Source organism: Ceratotherium simum, chromosome 6 (assembly GCF_057802395.1).
Source record: "Ceratotherium simum simum isolate JZ-2026a chromosome 6, ASM5780239v1, whole genome shotgun sequence".
Classification (NCBI taxonomy): domain Eukaryota; kingdom Metazoa; phylum Chordata; class Mammalia; order Perissodactyla; family Rhinocerotidae; genus Ceratotherium; species Ceratotherium simum.
In genome coordinates, this window is record NC_141905.1 from 75,757,106 (window position 1) to 75,783,428 (window position 26,323).

A 26,323-nucleotide genomic window follows, 5' to 3' on the forward strand; every position below is an offset into this window, starting at 1 on the left:
ACAATGCAGTTTTTAGTCAAGTCCATATTATGTGCCCAGTGCTGGGTTCTGGGGGGTCCTTAAGAAGTCTACATATATGCAGTCAGGTCTAATGGTGGATGAACCAAGAGATAGAAGGCAGTTATGAATAAGGTAGAATCATGGCCATCCTTTCCAAGGCTACCTCACTGCCTACGGGGCAAGGGTCAAGGCTCCCCGCCTGGCATTCAAGGCCCTGCAGTCTGGCCTCCATTAAACTTTCCAGTTAATGTCTCACGTGCCTCCTGATCAGATCTCTATGGTGGCCAGGCTGGCTTACTTAGTGTCCCTGTTTTACTTAATGATCCATTTGGTAAATAACCCATACTGCGCTCATTCCCAGTTGCCTTGCTGTGTAAATCCTTTCCCTCATTCAAGGTTCACCTCAACTCCCATCTCTTCCATATAGCTTTCCCTGAGCACTTAACCCATAGTGAGCACTCCACCTGTGAACCCTGGGGAACCTATTGTTCCTTGTGCAATAAGGTAACTAAGTTGCTGGTATAGGACCTTGAGGGCACTGACATACATACCTAGTAGGTTCCGAGTAAGCTGTTGTCAGCTGTACGACTCTGTTATAGTCCTAGATAATGCCACATAACTAGGGCGGTGTTCCTCACAGCATCTTGACACTACTGTCACGTGAGGGTAGGGACCTGGAATTTCATTTCTAACCTGCCCCTCTCAAGTGATTCTTGGGCACGTTTCTTTCTTTTCTTTTTTTTTTTTGTGAGGAAGATCAGCCCTGAGCTAACATCCGTGCTAATCCTCCTCTTTTTGCTGAGGAAGACGGGCTCTGAGCTAACATCTATTGCCAATCCTCCTCCTTTTTCCCCCCCAAAGCCCCAGTAGATAGTTGTATGTCATAGTTGCACATCCTTCTAGTTGCTCTGTGTGGGACGCAGCCTCAGCATGGCCGGAGAAGCGGTATGTCAGTGCGCGCCCGGGATCCGAACTCGGGCCGCCAGTAGTGGAGCGCGCGCACTTAACCGCTAAGCCACGGGGCCGGCCCGGGCACGTTTCTTTAAGGATCACTAATCTAGGGAGATGAGACATTGAGCTCTTTGGCATTAAGCTTTTTGTGTAACAAGGACACATCCACATGGGGAAAATGGTCTTGGTGTACAATGTCTATTGCCTCAATTACTTTTAGAAATTGAACTCTTCATTAAATACATGTATTAGTTCACTTGGTAAGAAGCATAATAAAAAAATTGAGTTAAATTTGCAGCTGACAATTTGAGCTGGCAGCCTAACTTAGAGGGTCAAGGAAGTCCTTATCTTAACATGTCACACAGGCAGATCATTTTAGAATTTCTTAGGAAATGATGAATGGGTTAATCACTGAGTGGACACATAGAAGCTTATCAAATCTGTGGGAGAAGAGCTGGGAGGAGTAACTAACAAACACCAAGATAGGTTGCAATAGGCCAACATAAGATAAATTTTAATCCAGATAAATGTTTCCATTTAGATTTTCAAACTGCACAAAAAGATAGTGGGGGGATAGTTTTACGTGGAGGAATACTCCAAAAGACATACCTGATGAGAATTCATTTTAGTGGTACCCAGTGTCTCACTGCTGTCCTCTGTACTCTTCTGACTCTGCCATGGAGTGTTGCAAGAGTAGACTTGAGCATAAGGCCGCCTGGGCTCACATCTGCCCCATTCTAGCTGTACATCCCTTGGTCAAGTTCTTTAACCTCTGTGCCTACTCAGAGGGTTATCAACCTACCATAGAGGGTTACTGTGAAGTTGAGGTATTGCATGGAAAATGCTTAGCGTGGTCCTGGCATGATGGACATCAGCTGTGTATCAGACTATGTGCTTGGTCTGTATGCTTTCAGGAAGAATAATAACTACAAATGCTTATCAGTTAAGGATGTTTATCAGTTGAGGGTCAATTGACTATTTTTTGCTTAATTTTCAGTAACAGTAAGGGAAAGCAGGAGATTTTGATGCTTATAAGAGGAATGTATTCTTTTAAAAAATCATACACTTGAGCAAGAGGAAGACAGCCAGGATTTGGGGAGAGGTGCTCTGGACATGTCATTTATGAAAAGATAAAGGCCCTGTGATGTTTAGTTTAGGGAAATCTAAGGGGCCATGGCAGTGGTCTTTAAAAAGATTATAAGGGGCAGTCTGTGAAGATGGCTGGTGTCAGAACTGGATCTGTGAATAGAAACAATGGAGACAAGTTTTAGTGTAGCGTCAGGTGTGTTTCTAACATGAGAGCTTGCCTCATTAAGGAGAGAGCAGGTCCTTATTAAGGGTGTTGGCACAATGAAGTTTGTGAACAGAAGTTGCATTTGGTGACTTCCAAGATCAGCCCACCCTAATTCCAAGATTCTGACTCTTCCTAAACCTAACCTGCATACCCCTTTCTTCATAGCTTACAGGTTCAAGTTGACTTATGGCCCCTGGCAGGTGTAATGAAAATACAGCAGAGACAGCATCTGCTGTCTCCTATGGCCTGGAACTTTTACTAAGCATAGAAGTCCAGGTCTTGTAGGCCAGGCACCTGGCAATTTCACTAAATGACTGGCTAATAGTGGGTGGTACTATATAGAGCTTTCAAATTAGGAATCCGTAACAACAGTAGGTTAAAACCATCTTATCTTTGTGAAACAAGAAGTTAATATATATGCACTGTGCTTTCTTTTAGGCTATTCTCATGGATCACAACTGCCCCATTAAAACAAAAATGTACACTCAGAATAATATCCAGTCATATCCGATAGGTGATGATGAAGAATCTGAAAGTGATTGAGACCCTCAGAAGTCATCCAAGTATTTAATTGTATAAAACAGTGTTTCCAGTGAAATGACTCATCCAGAACTGTCTTAGTCATACCCTTCATCCCTGGTGAAAGAGTAAAACAACCAAAGGTTATTTCTTTTCCATGGTTATGATCGATTGCCAACAGCCTTATAAAGAAAAAGCAGCTTTTCTAGGAGTTTGTATAAATAGTGTTGAAAACTTTATTTTATGTATTTGATTTTATTAAATATTATACAATATATTTTGACGAAATGTAGTGTAAATCTATAAATATTTGAATCCAAATCAAATATAATTTTTTAACTTACATTCACGAACACCTGGGCAAAAAAATCTTATATTTTTTCTGAATATTGGTAATGAGTGTTTAAAACTAAAGTACACATTATCTCCGAGACACTTCCAACAATGAGAAACTAGAAGGAAGTCTTAACAGAATCAAGACAGATGTTACGTAGTGACAGAGTGTTGAGTTATTCAGCTCGTAGTTACTATCAATATATTTAGGAGTTAAAAGCTAGTTATCCCAAATGCAGAGGACAAGAACTTGAGTCAGTCATCTTTTGGATTTATCCATGAATCTTAGCTGGCATTAGTTTTCTATGTAATCATCTACCTGGAAACAGATGGTTGTAAATGATATGTTTACATGTCATATGGTTGGCAGCAAACAATAAAGCCAATAAGGGAAAAACAGTAAATGTTCTAAAAGCAGAGAAAAGCACCCAGACGTAGTTCTGAGCAACTAGCAGCTTTCCTTTTAAGATATGTACTTTTGTCTTACCTGATGAAAGTAAATTGAGGGTAGATGTACCTTATGCTGTCAAGGTTGTTTAAGCATGATAAGCTATATCAACATCTAGTTCAAATTTTAGAAAAGAAATTTAAAAGGCTAATAGCTGCTATGACATGAAAAAAATCAGACTATAATCTTTGTCCTGTTTGGAGGTCATCCAAGTGTTTTCTAGGGAGCTATTAATTTTGAGTTGTCTGAAACTATTATTTTCTAGACTTCTGAAAGTTGTTGACATCAATGTGAAAACAAATTTTAAATGAAGATGAAGAAGGAATGAAATTATATCTTGAATCACACTAGGAAAACAGGTAAAAAAATAGGGTGGGCAGGACAACACCCCCTTTCACAGGCAGAAAGCAATCAAACATCTAAAAATGTCTGTGTATTACTGTACTTAGTGCCGTGTAATGTAGTTTTCCTGAGCATGACAACATTGATGTGCCTTTTCAGTGTAACAGCAAATACCGTGTTAGTGAACACTGTCAGTTTACATCAAGTTTTGTATGAGATGTGATTGGAGTGTGAAGATAATGTGGAATGTCTCAAATAATACTTGTTAATTCTATAGTTCTGTAATTGTAAACAAAAATTGCCTAATGTCAGTTCTTTGTTAAGCTAAAATTGTGTTTCTGTTAACTTGGACAAAGAGCAAAGAACTGTAGAACAAGGACTCCTCAACCTGGTAATTCTCTAGGCAAGTAGCTAGTAGTTCATTTACATTTGTTTTATGAAGCTTTTCTGTGGGGCTTTGAATGAGTTGAAGTCTGATTTTCAAGTGCAATGTGTTGGAAGCGAACCAGCTTCCTAGTCACGTATTTGCATTGGGCAGCTTCACAAGTCCACCACTTTGGAAGACGGCTTTGGAGGCTCTCTTATATGGCCAAAGTAAAAAGGCAAGATTGTTCTCTACTTCATAGGGGAGAGCCTTCAAAAAGAACGTGCTACAGATCAATTCTCTTAGAGGGTTGGTGGTTCTCCTTGCTCCCAATACCATGTAACGTATTCCTATTTATTTTTGCCTTTAAGGCTTCACCCTCTTCAAGAACAACTGGGAAAGGCATGCCTACTGTTGATACCTAGAGATAACATAAAAGAGATGAGTTTTTCAGAACTGTTTTGGGAGCAAAAGGTATCTGCTATATCTAAGGGGAAAAAAATTGTAAGGTCTTTTGTATGACTAATATTCTGGAGTTAGCAAGACTGAAAAGATTTTAATGTGTGTATCAGAACAAAGAACATACAGCTCTCTCAACATTTATTTTTTGAGCAGAGGTGGTTTTTATGTTTGTACCTGGCAAAACAGATACAGAAACCATGAGGTAGCAATGAATATTCAATTTTCTTTTGACTGCTAAAGTGTTTCTGTCTACGTCATGTTTTAGATAGTTTTACTTAATAAATCTTCTGAACATTACTGTGCCTGCTGTATTCCTTTATAAACCAGATATTATCAGAATACAATACATAAGAAGGTATTGTTTTGAGTGTGATCTTTAATTAAAAACTATTTTTCTCTGCTGGCAGGCATCAGGCAAAATGCACTCCAGGTTAGTTTGAACCATACTTTTTGGCTTTGCAAATTTTGTTTTAAATTGAAATATGTAACTAGCCACAAGATGTCAATGTGGAAAAACCCAGTTAAGTTTTCCTTGCATTTCTAAAGTTATAGTTTTCCTGATTGCTGTGAACAAATAACAACTAGAATATTCAATCATTAGACACAGTGGGCCCATAGGCCCCTAGAAGTTCCATAAAACTTATGGTGTGCATGTGTGTATCTTTCAAGGGTAAGCGTCCACAGTTTTAATCAGATCTTGAAGGGGATTCACAGCTTAAAAAGGAATAGGGGAAAAAGAAAAAGCATTAGGGGAATTTCCCCCGCCCCTTTTTTAATAAAAGGAACGCTATTATCTCAATCTAGAAATAAAGACAATACATTTTTAAGTTATATTGTAAATTTATTCACTTTTAGGGGACTTAAGATTTTATTATCTTACTATTCGTTAGAGCCAAATATTTTCAAACTGCATTTCAAAAAATTCAGATATACTTAAATTTAGAACTTGACAGTACCCTTAAATTTTTAGCTTGTTTTCTCCTTTCAAAATCATAAAATGGCCACGTAGTATTTCAACTAATTCTGATATTGAAGAATAAAAGACTTGACTTGATATTAAGAAATGCACCCTATTAATTCTGATTCCAAAATAATGCTAAAATGTTGCTCAGCTTGATTGTCTAACCCAATCATTGATCTAAATGTCAATGCAGAAGAAAGTAGACTTTAGATATAGAAAATAGTCTAATTACTAATATCAGAGGCAAATCCATAATTGGTATTTCATAACTTAAGTAAAACCAAAATTTAATGTTTTTAGGCAATTTTCAAAATAGCAATTTTGTTTAGCAAAAGCAGACTTTGTTAAGCTTGTTTGCATGGCCAAATTACACCAGGCGACAATTCCATAGAGATGTGGCAACCACTTTTTTCAGATATCATCAAATGGAGATATTCTTGTTTTCTGTGGTAGTTTTTATTTATTATTTTTTAGCTATAGATAACATAGCATGGCAGCAAGATTACATCAGGAATGTAATATAATACAACTGTTTTCATTGAAGCCTTACACCTTACTATCCACTAGGCTATTTGGAGTGTCCCCCTCTGCACTAAAGTACAACTGTGATGCCTCCACTGCCTCTCCCAGTACATATAAAAATATTGCACTACATTAAAGCTATATTTTACAAATATCAATAGCAGCATTACTGAGCTTTCCATAATTATACTTCTACAGAGTTAAATACTTTTAAAACATAGTAGATTTTTATGAAACCGAAGTTTTGCATTATTTCTACAGCTCTTTCAAATGCGTCAGTTTCAGCAGCATGCTTGGATGTCACTAAAACTTCCACGATATAATCCATAAACACCAGCCACTTACAGACACTCCGCCTTCCAGGTTATCAGTGGTAAGTTATTTGTTACGATAAGGTGAAAGCTGGTCATTACATTGGGCAGATTGTTTCAAGCATATGTTACAGAACAACATTTTAGCTTTCAGAGGATTTGGTGTATAAAGACTTCTATAGCAGTGTTCTTTTAAAATGCAAGCATGCTTAAATAAACAACAAAAAATGGGGGTATACACATATATTTTTGTTATAAACTTGGCCAAGAAAGGTATTTAGTTTCCTAATATTTCACTTAATAAAAGAGCAGGAATGAGAATTGGTATTGATTTTTAAAAGTGGAATAACCTTTCTACCCTCAAAAATGTTTTTATCACTCATATAAGTCACACCTGTTATTTGAACAGCTTTTTACTGTTCAGAGCTCTTTCACAGTCATGCTGTTATTTTCCTCACAACAATCCTGTGAGGTAGTTAGATCAAGTATTGTTTATTCCTACTGTAGAGCTGGGGAGACTGTGCCATGGAGCCCTTCTGTGGCTTGCCTATTGTTACAGAGTTCATTAATGGCCAATGGAAGAGCTTGAACTTAAACTCTTGTATGGAGTCCTGGGCTATAGACTGGGCCAGAATCCTTACTATTATACTATGCCTTTTCCTGCCAGCCATAAAAGCTGTTCCATCTAGTTTTAAATTCATGTCATTTTCACTATATATCAATTATCATAGTAGTTACCTACAAAAGGGAAAAACACATACACATCTATTTTATAGGCATATAAAAGGCCAAAACGTTTATGGTATACCAACAGAGGTCATGCTCACATGTTTTCCCTCAGTCATATGTTACTGGGATCCACACGATGGACTGAGTAACAGAGTAGATCTTCCTTTTCAGAGAATTGGCCCCAATTCCTATGTATATATACTGTCTATTTTTATTTACTTAATTTTCTTAACGAATGAAGATAGTCTGAATTACAGAACCATTCAGAACGATCCCCATTTTTAAGCCTGGAGGATGTCAAACAAAGAATTAAACCTGTTTTGTATGATTCCTCTCTTTCACAACATTCTGCATGAAAATGTTTCTAAAACAAAACAGCCAAAACTAGTTATCAACACGATCATTTTAAGAACAGTCCTCTGAAACTTTAAATATCCTTGCACATGCTTTATTTCCTATGGGAGAACTGAAGATGAAAAATAATCATAAATGTTTAGAACTTTCATTTAAAAGGAAAGCAGCCACATTTTGAAAGACTATTTCAAAATCCTACTGGTTACTGTTTTTTAGTAATCTTGTTACCCTCTCTACAAAATTCTTGACCAACTACATTCTATGTTTATTCCCTATAACATTCTGTTTTTCAATGCAAGCTCTTCAAATTAATCACTATATTCTTACTATACCTCAACTGCATAAAAACTTTAGAAAAAAATTTCACAGAAGCATAGAAAGCAATATATGTAAATTTTTTTTTTTACTAAATCAGCATAACCAGCTAAAACTGCAGCGTCGCTTTCATGTTACATTTGGCAAAAATGAAACAAAAGCACCCCTAAAGCCCCAAAATAACTAAAATCTCAAGTAAGTAGAGATGACAAATTTCATAACATAAAGATTCAAACCTGTTCCCTCAATGATTGCTGTTGTCAACTTGGGCATGCAAAAAATTTGTTATAACTATGATGGAAATGAAAATTTCAAGAATCTGGACAGTATCCTATTTAATTCAAAAACTAAGAGGAAGGAAAATAACACGAGACATCACATGTACATAAACATGAAAAGTTAGCTTACATAATTAGAAAAAGGTAAAAATAAATTAGTAAAAATAAATTCCCAGTATAAACCCAAAAGCATAGCTATAAATGCAATCTGAAACAACCAATTTAGTGAGTTGTACGTTTCTGCTCGAAAACAACCTTTTTCATTCTTGTTCTTAAACAAGCAAATAACTGTGGAGAAGCAGTCCAAGTGCACTGTGAAAGGGTTTAAACATGGTTGTATCTGTGGTACTTTAGATGCAACTTTTCCCTAATCACTGGAAAGTTTAAACAGTCTGTCTGTTACACAGACTCAGATGGGCCAAGTAAGTCATCTGATATGCTGCTAAATGGCTCAGAGTCTATTAGTTGGGTTATTTCATTATCAAGGTCTTCTTCTGTATCATCTGTGTACTTGCTTATTTTTTTGGAGTGCTGTTCTAAAGACAGACTTTCTAAAGATTCCATATCTTCAATGCCTGCTCTGTAGTGGATCACAAGCAGTGTTAGAGCTTGTAGTCTTTCACCCGATTTAGCCAAAGCAGCAGAAAGAAGTGATTTTTTCCTTGTATCGGTTGTCTCTTTTTCTTCTCTAACGAGGGAATCATTATGTTCCAACTCCTGATCAATTTCATTTTGCAGTTTGTCCAGCATAAACTCTAGTTTCTGGATCCTTTCCTCCGTAGGCAAGCCCCTGTACAGATCACGACCAATTTCTTTAACTGCAATGAAAACGCTGTCGTCCAGACCACCCTCCTTTCTCACTAACTTGATTCCTGTGTTGTTTCCCCGTTTAGAAGGACTGTTTGGACCACACACCTCTGTGTCACTGCCTTCGTTGTCTGATGTGTTGGGTGTGTGTTTTGGTGAAGGTTCTACTAGATCAGTCCCTGGTTCAGATAGGCGAGTTTTAGAGACTTGACGCAAATTTAACAAACGAGAGCTAGTATTGATAATATGTCTTGTCAAACCGGTTGTTTTATTGACTGACTTGCTAGCTTCAGCATCAACACGAGGAGGGAGACCTAAGAGGGTTTCTTGTCCTTCCACTCTGAGGTTTTTCAGGGTCCGATCTATCTGCCTATCAGTTGCTCCACAAAGAGGAGTCTCGGCTAGACACTTTTCCTGACATTTTTTATGGCAAACGTAAGCACAGAACATACACTGGGAAGCAGCTTTAGTCCAAACTTTTTTCTTACAGTAATCACACCAAGTTGGGTTCTGGAACTGAGTATCCTGGAAACTATGTTTATTTTCTGTTAAACCCATCTGTCCAACAAAGTGCTCCTCTTTAGGTAGGGCAGAAACCTCTTCAACCAAATGGAGTTCTTTTTCTTTCTCTATGTTAGTAACTACATGGTGGTCTGGTTCTCCTTCTTTCACATATTTGAAGTGAATAGTAATGTCACCAAAGCAAAATTTGTCATTGAATCCCTTTTGCATACTCAGATTGCGGAGTGCGGTTCTTGTGACCATAGCCTTAGGTGAGGGGGCTTCTAGTCTGAATTTTGAAAGGTATTCCATGTTTGATGTAGCCAGGCATCCTAAAGCCACCTCTTCAAGTTTTAAGCTAACATGCCCCAAACAGATGAGACCCCCTAACTTGAAAGGATCCCTGCACCACAGTGCAATGTTTAAGTATCTGTGGCAGGCTTCTATGTCAAAGAAACATGTTGTTCTGGTTCTTGTCCATTTTCCAAGCTTATTACGATAAGGAATTTCTGATGATTCCCACGTTTGAGGGTCATCTGAACTGTCCTTAGGAGGGCAGGAACTTTCTGAAGTAAAATCTTTCGCCACTTCTTGCTTTGCTAAAAACTGCTTAGATGCAGCTGCATCTTCTACGTGATCCGTATTTTTCGCTTGCTTTTCAACAGGTTTATCTGCAGGAGGAAGAGGCAGCACCTTTTCTGGCTTTTCAACAAGAACATCTGGTTCTGCCTGATTTGGGGCATCAGCAGAAGGCAAAGGAACTTTCACTTGTGGTCGTGGTGGCACAGGTGGTTTGAAAGTGGATCCTTGGGTGGGTTTTGACACTTGTGCTGGGTCTGTTATCTCACAAGTTCTTAGGGCTAAGGGTTTATTTCCTTCTTTGGATGGAAGTTTTGGTGGTGGTGGGTGACCTCCTACAACTAATTTACGGTTTAAAACTGGTGATATAGTCCCAAGGGGTTTAACAGAAAGTGTTGCTGGAGTACGTTTGGGACTATGACTTAGTGATTGTGCCTCATCTTTGAACTCATTTTGTGCTCTGACATCACTTGCCAAGTCTTCAAATTCAGAATCCAGGTCTCTATTTTCAGCATCTACTGCCAACCCAGTTGTTTCCTCTTCATAATTTGGTTGGCATGAGCCTGACAGAAAGTTTTCTTCCAACTGTCCAAAATTATCTTGCAGCACCACACCTTGATGACTCTGGCCCACAGGCCTTTCATACAACACCAGGACTCGGTCACCAGCCTGCTTGATAAGCTTCAACACTTGCGGTGTAGATGTGATTTTCACACCTGTTTTAAGATTTTAAAAGGGAAAATATGTAAATTATTGCAATAAAAATTACCTAAATTTGCTAAATATAATTGCTGTTAATTCATGATTATTTAACTAATGGAAAAGTAATAGAGAAACCTCCAAAATATATTACTAGCTTTTGGAAGCATTAGTATACTGATTCTCAAACCCTGAATGCATTGATGTCCTGAAAGTGTTTACCTTTACAAACCAAATGATGACAGGAAAATCCTTACAAGGTGCCAACCTGCTAACTCCTAACTGCTTCCCATTCCTTCACAGGTTTAAATGACATCATTTGTGTTTGAATTAAGAAAGTGAGCAGAGTGAGACCTATTGAAAAGGATTTTATTAATAATTAAGCCAGACTTAGAATGATGGGAAACTGTGATTCTACTGAAGGAAATTCCAAAATATACCAGGGATTACAACTATGTGGTGAATGAGTCAAATTAAGACTACCAATCCTTGAAATAAATTTAGCAAAAATACTATACTATGAATAATGGACTCTTTTTATAGATTCTTTTTATTAGCCCTACCCATTAAACCAATCTTTTGCAGGACCAGAAAGAACAAGGAAGGCATAAATTGCTTTAAAGTTAAACAAGTTGGTTACTATCTGCATCTATATTGATAATATCTAAAGTTTTCATTTTATTATTTTCTAATAGGTGCTACATTAACATAGTTCAACATTAAAAAGGTACAGAAAGATGTACAGTGAAAAATCTCCCTTCCACCTTTATCTCCCAGGGATGCTAGCAGCTTCTAGTGTATTCTTCTAGAGATATTCTAGGTGTATCATTTAAAGGCTCTATTTGTTCCCTGCCCTCACCCCACCCTCCCCAAAACAGTACTTACCCAAGCTATCCCTTTCTGTAGGACTTACAGAAAGGTGAGAAGGGGTCTTTGCTTTCCAAAGGTCTTAGGGCCATCCTAAATAAACCAAAGTAATATCAGCCCCATCTAGTAACCTGACTTCAGAGTTCCTCAGCCTATATCCTCTCTACTTCAGCTGCCCAGGTAAGACCATGCTTTAGACATGGTCCTCACCTGGAACTTTTCCACATCAAAGATCTTTCCACTTGGAAATTAATCTCTGATCACAATCTCCTATTTGCCACCTCTTAAAATCCTGTCTGCTAACTTAATCTGTTTTGAGGTAATTTCCAGGTCCAATTGTTCCTCTTTTGTTTTCATGGTCCAGTTGGTTTCCTGATACCACCTGTTTTTCTCTCCAACCTCAGTCTCCAGGTTTCAGTGATGTTCACATCAAGATTTTTGATTCTTCTGCCCTAGCCCTTTGCTTTTCTACTATCTACCTGTCTTTCTGATCCCCAGCTTTGCTAGCTCCACCATCTCCCTTTTCTGCTCCTGAGCCTACCACCTGGATCTAGCACCAAGCTATGCTATCCACCTTCACCAAGGCGTTCAAGGCTGCCTTAGAATTCTTTTGATTGGTCTCTAAAAAACTAAGTCCCCAAAACAGCAGCTTCAAACCTTTACTAGTCCCCTGAAGTCCACCCTTCCTACTTTTTCTTCTGTAGATGACATCGCCTTATTTACCGAAAAGATCAACAAGAAGCCACCTTTTCTCCCTGCCAATCATTTTTAGGATTAACCTATCTCAGAGGAAGAAGTATTCCTTTATTGGTACTTTGGCTCCTATTCCCCTCCCCATCTCCTTCAGGACTTTGCTCAATCAATTCTCCTTGCTCATATTTTTATTCCCTTCCTTCTTCTCCTTTAAAACCTTCCTTTTTCTTGGTTTCCACAACACTGTACTAATTTGTTTCTGATCATCTCTCCTCTTCTTTTTCTCCACCTTATCTGCCCATTGTATGCAAACGTTCTTACATTTTTGTCTGGCATTAGTTTTCTCTGCCTTTTTGCTTTCTCCCTGGATTACATTCACTTCATAGTTTCAACTATCAACTTTTTTTTTTTGGTTGGTCTCCCCTCTTCTTCACTCTAGTCCTACATTCCCAGTTACTTCTGCATATCACCATCTGGATGTTTCTTTGACACGACAAATTCAGTGTAGTTAAAACCCCTTTGACCTTCTCATCCTCCTGTCCTCAACTACTATGTGAATCAACTTGCCACTCTCCCAGTTAACCCAATTTAAATACCAGAGATAGCTGACTGCCTAGATCCATTCAGCTGTCAATTCTATGGGAGTTCTAATCCATTTTCATCCCTTGTTCACATCCTCCTGATCACTGGCTTCAACTACAGTAATAAACAGCTCTTTACTTTGATCCTTCACTCAGACCTTCCCTATTTTAATCACCAAACATACTGCTCCCCAATTTTCCTAAAACTTTAGCCTACAAACTCATCACACTGAAATTCAGAGCTTTTTAAAATGGCTCTCCGTGATTTATCCAGCCTTAACTTCTACTGCTTTCTTCTAACCACACTACATCCCAGCAAAATTGTAGTTTGACCTTTGCATAGATGAAAAATAAGTCCACCTAACGATCTGTAGTAGGCAAAAACTTCAACTCAATCTAAATCCATTCTTTGTGACTTAACACTTGCCCTTGTATCATCTCTTCTCCAACCACCAGGAGCTTTGTGGAGATGGCCACTGTGCCTCTCAGGACTGGTCGGCCAAATCTGGATTCCTTTTCTTTTGGAATATTTCAAATATACATAAAAGGACAGGAAATAATAAAAAACTCCATCATTGAGCTTCAAATTTAACAAACATTTTGCCAATCTTATTTCAACTATCACCAATCCCGCTACTAAATATTTAAAATTTATTGTATACCCATATAAATGAATTACAGCTATAAAAAATGAATGTGTATTACACCTGCCCCTTATCTTGATAAATACTATTTTTTTACAAATGTTAAATTATGAAGGGATGACTTTTTATTTTTCACTCTGCATACATTTATATTGCTTGGATTTATTTATTTTTGATAGATATTTACTACTTGTGTAATTAAAACAGAAAACCTTTCATGAAAGAACATAAAAAAGAAAAAAATTGGGCTGGCCAGGTGGCGTAGCAGTTAAGTGTGCGCGCTCTGCTGGGGCGGCCCGGAGTTCACAGGCTTGGATCCCAGGCGCGCACCAACGCACTGCTTATCAAGCCATGCTGTGGCGGCGTCCCATATAAAGTGGAGGAAGATGGGCATGGATGTTAGCCCAGGGCCAATCTTCCTCAGCAAAAAGAGGAGGATTGGCATCAGATGTTAGCTCAGGGCTAATCTTTCTCACAACAAACAAAAAGAAGAAAAGAAAAAAATTAATTTTATCCTGTAGGTCAAACCAAACCAGAGTATGTGTGGATATAAAAAATTTATACTGAATTGTAGTTTTTAGCTGAGGGAGAGTAACTCTTATATTTACGTTAAACAACTAGGTAATGGATGGGGTCTATTTCAAGTCCTTGCTATTCCTTTTATGGACCAGTGGCATTATCTGGGAGGCTTGCTAGAAATGCAGAATCTTGGGCCCCACTCAAGGTCTACTGAATCAGAATCCACATTTTAACACCATGTCTGGGTGATTGGATTACATAAGAAAGTTTGAGAAGTGCTGTTTATGACATGATCAGATGGATTTCCATTTGAAAATATTGACTGACTTGGGCTTCCAGGCGTGCAAGTAAATAATTTTCATTATTTTATTGTCATGATGGATGTGAATCAAAGGCAGAGTTTCTTTGATATGTACCAATGATAACTGCTCCTTGATTTAGGAATTGATCTACCTTGTTATTTATTGTCTTAGCTGTGAGAGAATATACCACATTGCCTTTAAAAGCTCAACTGTGACAAACATTTGTGTTCAGGATATCTCTTGACAAGCCTAGAATGGGTGGGCCAGGTACTACAAAGGTCTGAAAAGGTTTCGACTTCTTCCCCATTGGTGTCCTACTGCTTATTCATAAACATCCAAGCAAATAATCTGCCTATCAACAGAGAGTTTTTGTTGTTATCATTCCCATTGATAGAGAAGGCATGCAGGTGACACATTTTCTGCCAGCAATAGTGACTTGGGCTGAACTCTGAATGACAGCATATTAACAAATGGCTGGCCAAACAGAGACAATATGGGGCTACCAATATGGAGCCACAGGACAGTTCAGCTGTGCCCTCTTGGACAAGGAATAGTAGTCTCTCTCCTGTTCATTATCTAGTCCTGTGTGATGGGGGTAGTAGTGCTAATACTGTCAATTTTAGGCTCAGAGTAGTAATGGTGGTGGTCATAAAGAAAGGAAACTGATGACTTGCCCTTTCTTTCACATTCAATAAAAAAAAATAGAGAAGTAGAATGTAGGAAGGAAAGGAAAATTAGAGAGGTTATAGAAAAGTAGTCTAAAGATGAAGTATTTTAAAGATTTATACATTAGGACTAAAACAGCATATGTGCTTTAAATTAAATTTTTAAGTCTTCCTTCAGATTTTTATTTATAATAAAGTTATTTCTTTCCATTATAAAAGTAATATGTGCTTATAGAAATAAAGAAGGAAGAAAGGAAAAATACCCATATCTACTCTCTGGTTTCTCTGTAAATGTAAAGTATATTGCATATTAGCATAATTACCTCCAATAGCAATCAGTCGATCTCCCCGCTGAAGATCTGCAATTGCAGCAGGCGAATTTGGGGCCACAGTCTCAATTACGACATGCCCAGCATACCCATCAGTTGACTGAACAAGACGAAGTGTAAGTCCGACACTTTGTAAATTCCCCTTTATTAATTCAACCTTTGATAAAGAGAAAAAAATCAAAATAGATTCAATGGGTTCATAATAATGGAATGAGAAAACATTAACACACTGAGGGCACTACAGTTGATGCTGACTTTTGTATCACAGTGACTATTATTACAGACAAATAAAGGAGGGAAGAAATCTTTATTGTGACAATATAAATTAACGTACGCTCAGACTACACATTTGCACCATCAAAAAAATTAAACACTTTCTTATCTTCGGTGTGTCTTATTCAAGATCCATGCTCACTGTAGAAAATTTGGAAATAAACAGAAGGGCGAAATGAAAAGAAAACCACTCTTAATCATACTATCTAGAATGAGCATTAATATTTTGTACTTTCTAATATATATCTTTTAAAACAAAATTGAGATCCCACTGTGAATATAATTCTGTATCTTGCTTTTTTGAAATATAATGGGAATAATCTTCTATGTCATTAGATGTGCTTTAGAACCTCCATTTTTTATGATGTATTGTTAAATTTCCTTTTTGGGGAAGGGCAAAGGAAAAGAGTTTACATTTATGTTTTATTAAGAGTTATCTTGTTAATGAGATAAGCTGTTCTAACTCATCAAGATCACTTTGTTTTCTAAATGAATGTCATCCAATTTATCAGGAGTATGTATCCCAGATTCACATCATATGTGAATTAAAAAAACAAAAACATACGCTATCTGTCCTCATTCCAGTCACTGATTTAAAAAAAAAGGATAGAATGCCATATCCCTTTAGATGACAAGAATGCAATCTGTGTTTATTGAGCTAAATTACAAATCAGTCTAATTGTATTATTATTCAGCTCATGTTTCTTAGTTTTGTTCTTCAAGATATCTCATGAGGAACTTTGCCAAATAATCTGCTAATATCCAAATATATCCCTATCTGTATTGCTTTAATATATAAATCCCATTTAAAAGCTAGAAATTCAATTCTACTACCTAATGATGTTGGCCGGGAAAACAGCCCTTATTGGAAGTTATTCTTTAATATGAGTGTTAAGAGATTTTGTAAAGTTGCTTTTAGATTAAGGAAAATCTTAATTTTATTATCCTCAAGAAATAGGAAATGTAGTCAAGTTTTTGATTACCTAAAGGTTCACAAAAAACCAAAAACCTTTCCAAAAAACATTATTTGTATTTAAACCTCTAAACACATTTGTCCAATTCTTGCCTTATGATATAGTAAATGTAGTAAATAAAAGTGTTTTTCACACTTTTAAGTACACATCCTTAAAGAATGTGTACTTAAATCCTTAAGTATACATTCTCTCAAATTCATGAACATAAATATATTCTTAATATACAGAGTGCCAAAGCTAAAATTTAGAATGTAAATTTTCCTAATATCAGAAAGCTAACTGCAGCAACTGGGTAAAAAACTAAATTGTATGAGTCTGAGTACTGTAAATTTTAAAACTAACACTTGGAATGTGTTTTTTTGTGATTTACTCTTTGTTCTTAAAGTAGAATGGAGGTTGGGGGGATGGGGTTAAGAAGGGAATTGAGGCTAGTATAGGTTTTTGTATAATTCCGTTTCTTAATTTATTTTCTTCCTACTAATCATATTATTCTCTTTGCTTTTCTTATTTCAAATGATCCTTGAAGTAAACATTCCAGGTGGAAAAAGAGAGAAGGTTTTTGGGAGGAATAATTAATAAGGGGAAATACTAAATTACTTCCCTTTCCCAATTTTCACTACTGATTATTAGTTAATGCTATTAATTTCATACCTATACAGGGAACAGAACTTAAGACACTATTTCTTTTATTTCTTTTCTTGTCAAAAGCTTGTTTTGTTTCCTTTTAAGCTCACACTGCTGACCTATCTAATTTTGGAATTACAGTTTCGGCCTTCTCTGAAACAGAGACTTAAAACTTTAAATTCTGACAGTGATTCAAAAGTTTTAGAGTATAAAAACATTTCAACTAAAAACTTGACAAAACTAACCATTCGAAAATGAAGATCACACAAAATTTTGTTATTTTCATGTAAAATTTAAGATAAGGTTTACAAGATCATCCAAATGATATCATGACTTTTGGAACAAAACTGACATCTCTATTGGGGTAAAATCACTATTTTTAAACAAGAATAGCCAAAAAATATATTACATTATATAATTCTCCCCCGTACACATGTTATCTGTATTTTAAAATTATATATAAGACTAGTGCATATACTATGCACTATAAAACTATCCCAAAATAGAACCTTTTAAATGATGAGGTAAAAGAAATAGAAATCCTAAATATTTTTCCCACTGTTAAAATTAATAAAGGAAACCTCAACTAAAATTGGAATCGGGAAGGCCCATAGAGGGAGCTCTCACCTCTACCACTAGCCACTAATTATCCCAAACAGGGAGACATCAATTAAAGCGTCAGTTAATTACAGCATAACTTAATGACAGCATCAGTTACAGACCCCAGCAGGAAGAGAGTACCTTGCATTCCCAAGCAGAAAGTGCAACTACTTTCCTGCTCTAGCAGGAGACAGGAAGATTTCCTTCTTGCCCAGCAATAAGTCCAGCCAGTAGAAACGCTGCAGCTCAGCCAATGAGAAGCTATTGTCACTTGAACTTTTACTTTCCTCCAGTGAACCTTCATTTTTTCCTTGCTGATGACTTCCTTTCCTTCTCCCACCCTCCTTACTATAAAAGGCTTCCATGTTGATACTCCTTAAGAGACAGCCCCTCGGAGTATCTCTCTGCTTGCCAGATGAGATGCTACCCCATTCATGAATCATTTAATAAAGCCAATTAGATTTTCAAATTTACTTGGCTGAATTTTGTTGTTTTGCTTGAGGAAGATTAGCCCTGAGCTAACATCCATGCCAATCTTCCTCTATTTTTTATGTGGGACACTGCCACAGCATGGATGACAAGTGGTGTAGGCCCATGCCGAAGATCTGAACCCATGAACCTGGGCTGCTGAAACTTTAACCACTCGGCCACGGGGCTGGCCCCTGAGTTTTGTTTTTAAATACTATGGCTGGTGGAGCATTCGGCACGTACTCCCCAAAATATGACATCATTACTCGAGAGGTTTTGGTTTTTAAGATTTTATTATGGAAAATTTAAATATATACAAAAGTACAGAGAATAGGTAAAATGAACCCTATGGTAGGTTATAAAATATGGTCACAAATTTTAAAATATGGTCACTATCCTTGTATGCATGTCCCTTTGCAATTATTACTTTACGAAATCTGCCATTATAGTTGTAACTTGTTTCTTCATTCCTCTCTCAGCAACTAACATAATTAGGAAAAATAAGCAAAGACATAGATGATGTGAACATTATCAACCTTGACTTAAATGACATTTATAGAATATACCTAATAATGGCAGAATACACATTCTTTTCAAGTGCACATGTTTAAGTACACCAGGATGTGCTAGGTAATAAAAAATGTCAATAAATTTAAAAAGACTGAAATTCAAGGTATGTTCTCTGAATGGAATTAAATTATAAATCAATTAACAATAAGGAAAAGCTTATTATTAGGAAAACCCCAAATATTTGGAAAGTAAAACAACACACTTTTAAATAATTAACAGTGAAAGAAGAAATTTGAAGGGAAATTAAAAAATATTCTGAATGGAATGATGATGAAAATACAACCTATCAAAATTTGTGGGATGCAACTAAAGCAGTGTTTAAAGGGAATTTATTGCTTTAAATGTTTATATTAGGAAAAATATCTAAAATTAGTGATCTTAGTTCCTACCTTAAAAAATTAGAAACCCCAAAGTAGAAGGAAAGAATAAAGAGCAGAAATCAATGAAATAGAAAATACAGCAACAGAGAAAACATGAAACCTGATTCAATGAAATGATCAATAAAACTGATAAGCTTCTAAGGCTAGACTGATGAAGAGAAAAAGAAAAGACACATAATACCAAAATCAAAATAAGAGGGGAGTATCTTATTAAAAGAATAAGGCAATATTATGGACAACTTTATGCCAATATATTTGACAACCTAGATGAACTGGAAAAAGTCCCATGAAAGATACAAATGACAAAAACTGACCAAAAAGATAGAAAATTTGAATATCCCTATAGCAATTAAATACATCAAATTCATAAACCTTCCACATACACACAAAACTCCAGGTCTAGATTGCTTCACTGGTGAATTCTTAAGGAAAAAACAGTAACAGTCTTACCTGGAATCTTTTAGAAATAGAGGAAAGAATACTTCCCAAATGTTAAGTGTTAAGGCCATAAGGCCAATGTTACCCTAATTCCTAAACCCAGACAAACACAAAACAAGAAAGGAGAACTGCAGACTCATATTTCTAATGTCCAAATATGGAAGCAAAATTTCTTAAAATTTTAGGGAATTCAACCCAACAATATAATAATCATAACCAAGTAGAGTTGATTCCAGGAATTCAAAGTTGATTCAAGCAGCCAGGAATCAATCAATATAATTCACCATATTAAGAAAACAAAGGAGAGAACCATATAAATATTTCAACAGCTGCAACAAAATAAATAAATAAATAAATAAATAAATAAATAAATAAATAAATAATCCGACATCCATTCATGATAAAAGCCCTCAGCAAACTAGAAACACAAGGAAACTTCCTAAACCTGGTTACAGACATCTACAAGAAACCTGATTATGGGCATCTACAAAAAATCTACATGTAACATAATATTAAAAGGTGAAAGACAATGTTTTCTACCTAAGATCAGGAACAAAAGCACTTCAATTCAATATTGTACTGAAGGGTATAGTCAGGGTAATAATGTAAGAAAAAGGGAAGACAAAGATTGGAAAGAGAGGAGAAAAATGGTCTTTATTTGCATATAACATGATCCTATACATGGGAAATTCCAAGAAATCTACAAAACAGCTATTAGAACTAATAAGTGAAATTAGGTCACAGACTACTAGGTCAATATACAAAAGGCAAATGAGTTTTTATATAGTAAGCAACAGATAATTAGGAAATAAAAAAGCAAAATTCATTTATAATACATAAAAAATACTTCAAGTTAAATTTAATAAAAGATGTACATGACCTGTATGCTACAAACTATAAAATATTGCAAAGGGAAATTAAAGAAGACCTAAATAAATGGAGAAGATACCATTTTATGGATATTGGAAAAGTCATTGTTAAGATGCCAATTCTTCTCGAATTTATCTACAGAATCAATGCATTTCCAATCAAATCCTTGCAGGCCTTTGGAGAGGTAAAGGATCTAGAATAACCAAAACCATCCTTAAATAGAACAAGGCTAGAGGACTTACACTACCTGATTTCAATGCTTACTATATAATGTTAGAGTAATCAAGACAGTGTGGTATTGGCGTTAAGGATAGACAAATGGATTATGGAACAAAATAGATAGTCCACAAATAGACCCACACTTATATGGTCAATTTATTTTTGACAAAGGTGCTAGACTAATTCATAGGGAAAAAGATATGCTGGAACAACTGGATGTCTAAATGGGAAAAAAATGAACATAAACCTTTACTTTACACATCACAAAAAATTTACCTGAAAAGGAAAATGGGCCTAAACATAAGGGCTAAAACTATTAAACGTACAGAAGAAAACATGGGAGAAAACCTTTATGACATTGGATTAAGCAAAAACTTAGGACAGAAATAATACAATCTATACAAGAAAAAAAGTTATAAAATGGACTTCATAAAATTAAAAACTTTTGCTCTTCAAAAACACAGTTAAAAAATGAAAAGACAAGCCATAGACTAGGAGAAAATATTTGCAAAACACTTACCTAAGAAAGGACTCCATGTATATAAAGAACACTTACAACTAAACGAAACCCCCCCCAATAACCCAATAAAAATGCATAAAATATTTGAATAGATACTTCACAAAAGAAGATACACAAACAGCCAATAAGCACATTAAAAGATGTTTAGTCACTAGGGAAAATCACAATGAGATACAACTACTACTAGTGAATAGTAGATAATACTATTATGGCTAAAATTAAAGACTGGTAAGTGTTGGTGAGGATGTGAAGTAACTGAAACTCTTATATATTGCTGGTGGGAATATAAAATGCTACTTTGGAAAACAATTTGGCAATTTCTTATCAAGTTAAACATATAGTTACCATATGACCCAGCAATCTTACTTTTAGGTATTTATCAAAGAGAAATGAAAACACATCCACACAAAGACTTGTATGCAAATATTCACAAAGCATCATTCATAAATGGATTGGCCAACTGGTGAATTAATAATCAAACTATTGTATATCTATACAATGGAATACCACTCACCAACAAAAAGAAATTATTAAAATATTAATATACACAACATAGATAAATCTCAAAGACATGCTGAGCGAAAGGAGTTAAACACAAAAGACTATGTACTCTGTGATTCAATTTGTATGAAATTCTAGGAAAGGCAAAATTATAGTGACAGAAAGCAGATCAGTACTTGCCAAGGACTGGGAGTTGGGGGCTGGAGATTGAGCGCAAGTAGCAAAAGTAAAGTTTTCAAGGTGATAGAAATATTCTATATCTCGATTGGGGTGAAGGCTACATGACTGTATACAAATCACCAAAATTCCCCAACTGTACACTTAGTGAATTTACTGCATTTAAGTTATACTTTCCTAAAGCTATTAAAAATAAAGCAAAAACAAACAAAACCCCAAATATGCCATTTTTGTCTTAATATACTTAAATATACAGATCACTAATAATTTATTCAGATAGCCTTTAGTTTTCCAATTTACTTAATAAAAACAACTTGGGATGAATTTAGGTGGTTCTTAAGTCAATCAGGAAGGAGAGAAACATTTTAGACACTTATTCCATTTAACTTACATCAATCAAATGCATACTGACTCTTAACTACAGATAACTGGAATTACTAGATTGTAGATGCAGGATTAAATGAGACATAATTATGAGAAGCCAGAACAAACTGTGTCTGAAAGGAAAAAATACTTGAAAATGTAACCCAAGTTTTTATTTTGTTTACTGTTAAAAAAAGAATAAGAATAAACTTTTAAATTTTTATCAAATACTTGCACGTGGTTAAAAAAATCAAATACATAATATAGAACTTATAATAAAGAACAACAGTCTTCTGTCTGCCCATGCCACCCACTCCCATGCCATAGCAACCACCTTTAAACTATTTGTTTGTTTTTAGTTGTATGGATTACCGTTTTTTCTCTAAATACATCATTTCTTAATATATTAAAGTTAGACAATCTGTTGACTTCCTACTATAATAGACAAGGATGTTAGCCCATACTCCTTCCTCCAAATTATAGTAGAGATACGTTGCTATTTAGTTCCTCTGCATAACCTCTTTATAACTTTAATTAATACACTTATAACCCTATTTCGTATTTCGTCAACTATAGACAATATTTCTCTTGATATGAGGACTTCTATTCTTCCCTTCACCTCTCCTCTCCTCTTTATACTTTCTGCCTTCTAAACTCTACCATCAAAGTTGATAACTATTGTATACATTTTCTTTTTCCTTTTTTTTGGTATACATTTTCTAGCTATAATTAAGCTTCCAAGTTGACTGATTCTAAAAGCTAAAAGTCAGCAGTGTTTACAATATTGTGACTATATAAATATTATTTATTACAAAGCTGGGCATCATTACATTTTCTCTCTTGTATAGCCTTTTGTTTTTCTTAGAGTTTTTTTTCTTTCAACAACATAGCATTCACTTTAAGTATAGGATTTATTTCAGTACTGCTTCTGTGATTTGTTCTTAAATTCATCTACCTAATCATGTATGTATTAAATTACTTAGGGTTCAGTTGAAGGGAAGTTTTTCTTTATCCCCACCCCACTATTGCCAAAAACAAGCCAGTTAATAAATGCAGAAGTAATGATGAGATTAGAAAAAATCACCCTTTTGTAATCCCCCCAAAAGGTAGAGGGACTGTTTTAGATTTAAAAAACAAAAACAAAACCCACCAAAACAAAGAAAGACTAAAGAGATGTAACAACCCAATGTCAAGTATGAATCTTGATCAGATTCTAGTTTAGAAAAAAAAAGCTACAAAAAACATTTATGGGGCATCAGGGACATTTTAATACAGACTGAAAATCAGGTGAAATTAGGGAATTATTAATTTTCTTATGTGATAATGGTTGTGGTTTGTAGAATGTCCCCTTTTTAGACTATTCATACCAAAAAATTTAGGGGTGAATTATCATGTCTACAAGAATCCTTGCCTATGACTTCAGGCAAATGTTAACTTCTCTGAGCATCATTGGTAAAATGACATATCTATCTCAGCTGTGGAGCTATGAAAGGTTCAGTATTTATTATTATTAGTGTTATTAGTAAGACTTAGCACTACTAGTCAAAAACGGGGATGCAAAAAGAAATTTAAAAACCAGTCTGGTGTATATTGAGCTAAGAAAACAAGGCAATATACAGCAGAGCAAAACAAGGTAAACATATTATGAAACAAACATCAATTCAGGACATTAGAACATTTAAACTATCTTATATCGTTCAAACATTAATTTACTTTTACAGGATCCAGATTGAGAAGCTAAAATAATGATTTAAAAAACTGTCTTATTAGAAAAGAAGAAGATGGTGACCGATGTCAAGATTTAGTAGGACAACAGCCAGTTCAAACTCACTAGAAGTAATGGGCTCAAGGAAGGTCTTTACTTCCAAAGAGTAGAAATTATACTGATGGTGATAAATACTTGCCTTTTCACAAAATTATAAGTTTTCATCCCGTTAGAAAGTTTCCTTTATATAGTTGAGTAAAGATATATTAAACGAAAGGAAAAGGAAGCGGCCAAAAAAGGAACAGCAGGGAGGGAAAAATTGTATTTCTTATGGACAAATGAAAGCATAGTGAAGGAAAAATGAACATGGAACAGTATTATATTGTCCTTTGGGTTACTGATCATGAAATCTTTATTAAAAAAGAGAAAGGGGGGAATGAAAGTAAAGGCAAAATGTCTGTGATAACAAATACAGGCATAGGTTACGGGTGGGAGGCCTTCAGTCAACTCCAACAATCATCATATAATAACTTTTCCTTTCTCATAAGAAGCCAATTGGATATTTTTAATTTCCACCAAAATCTGAGTCCTCCCCTATTCCAAAAGATAAGCTACGATTAAGGAAAAGTTAACATCTACAGAACTTCTCACTCAAAATCTTTGTAGACAGTGGCAGTTTGCTTTCTATGTTTCTTTTAGAGAACAAGGAAAACCTGGTCCCTCAGTGACCCAAGTGAGGATCAAGATTTCTGCCGCAGGGGAGGTAATCAATGGGGTCACAACACCTCTCCCCTTTGAAGCAGTCATGTGGTTACATCCATGGAATTTGTCTGGAAGTTTTAGGCCAAATCCTCCAAGTCCAAATCTGTGGCTACATAAGCTATATAAACTCAAAGGTCCTGAGGCTGGAAACTCCAAGGCTCTGACCACAAGGACCCTATCTTTGTCTGAGGGTTGGAAGCATTGCGGCCAATATCTAAATATTGGTTAGCATTGTTTTAGAGAGCATCTAAACTATATTCCAAGATTGAAGCACGATGTGCCACAAGACACGTATGGATATGGTGTGATGGGAATTCAGGGGAGGTGAAGACTGCCTCTGGGTGAGTGTTCTGGGGAAGGCTTCATATAAGTGGATGGCATTTAGGTTATATCTTAAAGCAAGAGAAGAATTTGAACAGACAGTCTTGGGGTTGGGGTGGGGGTGTGTGATGGGATAGGAGAGGCTATCATTCTAGGCCATGGTAACATTGTTAGAGCAAAGAGATGGAGATAAGAGTTCAGAGCACATCAGAAAATTAAAACCATCATGATGATATCAGTAGAGATTTAACAGGAGAGAAAATTCCTACTCTGATTATAACAAAACACATTTTACTAGGAAAAAGAAGCAGCATTTCATAGAACATATCACAGAATCCTATGTATTCTGATTATCTAATAGAGAAAAAGTCCTACAATACGTTGTCTCGCAATTAATGTATATAGAGTTTGCAAACATCTATTAATGTCTATTTGCTATAAACATGCTCCTTAAACCTGTACTTTGTGGCATGACTGATATTTTATGAGAAAGAAAAAGTGAAATTAATAATACTTATTAAATACTTACTACATGCTTAGTAAAATAGACACTAATGTTTGCCAAGTTCTCCTCCTCTCTGGAACTATTTCTGCAAGCCTCTAATCCCCAGTATGGTTATAGTGGGAACAGCCATGCTTATATAACATGGTTCCACTGCTCTGCCTCATTAGCTGGTCCTGGAGCACACACCTGACCCACACTGGACCAATCAGAGTTCCTTCCTGGATAGTGGGAATTCAGATTCAAAGATTCCTTGAATGGAATAAACATAAATGTAGCTGTAGGCATCTTTTTATCTTCCTATGGACTGGGAAACGGGAAAGACAGTCTGCAGAGTGAAGAATAAAGCACATAAACAGCCAGGAACAGAGAGGAGGGGAGGGTGTGGTGGGGGGCGGCCTAACAGTGGTTTAGTTTCTCGTTCCAGTTTGTTTCAAAGGCCTGGCTGCACTCTTGATAAAAGCCGTGCAGAGCCTAACTCACACAACCATGAAAAGTGGCCCTGACACCTGCCCGTGGCGTCCATGAAACACCATGGTATCTTCAGAATAAGTACCTCTCTTTTGCTTAAGCTAGTTTTAATGGGTATCTGCTTCAAACAGGTTCTAGCTTACCAGGCATTGTGTTAGAGACTGTCATACACAATATGTCATTAAAGTGCTGTATTTATTAAACTGGAAAGCTACA

General features: G+C 36.0%; 2 protein-coding genes across 2 annotated transcripts in view; one reads left to right on the plus strand and one right to left on the minus strand.

Moving 5' to 3' along the window:
* Positions 1-5,010, plus strand: part of SLC18A2 (solute carrier family 18 member A2) — a 36,567-nt gene extending 31,557 nt beyond the window's left edge. The window contains exon 16 of the mRNA XM_004428114.3: positions 2,684-5,010. Within this exon, the coding sequence (XP_004428171.1) occupies positions 2,684-2,788 (105 nt within the window). The 3' untranslated portion in view covers positions 2,789-5,010. The remainder of the gene's footprint in view (positions 1-2,683) is intronic.
* Positions 5,011-7,668: 2,658 nt separating this feature from the next.
* PDZD8 (PDZ domain containing 8) overlaps positions 7,669-26,323 on the minus strand; it is an 80,381-nt gene continuing 61,726 nt past the window's right edge. Inside the window, exons 4-5 of the mRNA XM_004428115.3 lie at positions 15,364-15,526; positions 7,669-10,786 (exon numbers count right to left, since the gene is read on the minus strand). Of these exons, the coding sequence (XP_004428172.1) occupies positions 8,583-10,786; positions 15,364-15,526 (2,367 nt within the window). The 3' untranslated portion in view covers positions 7,669-8,582. The remainder of the gene's footprint in view (positions 10,787-15,363; positions 15,527-26,323) is intronic.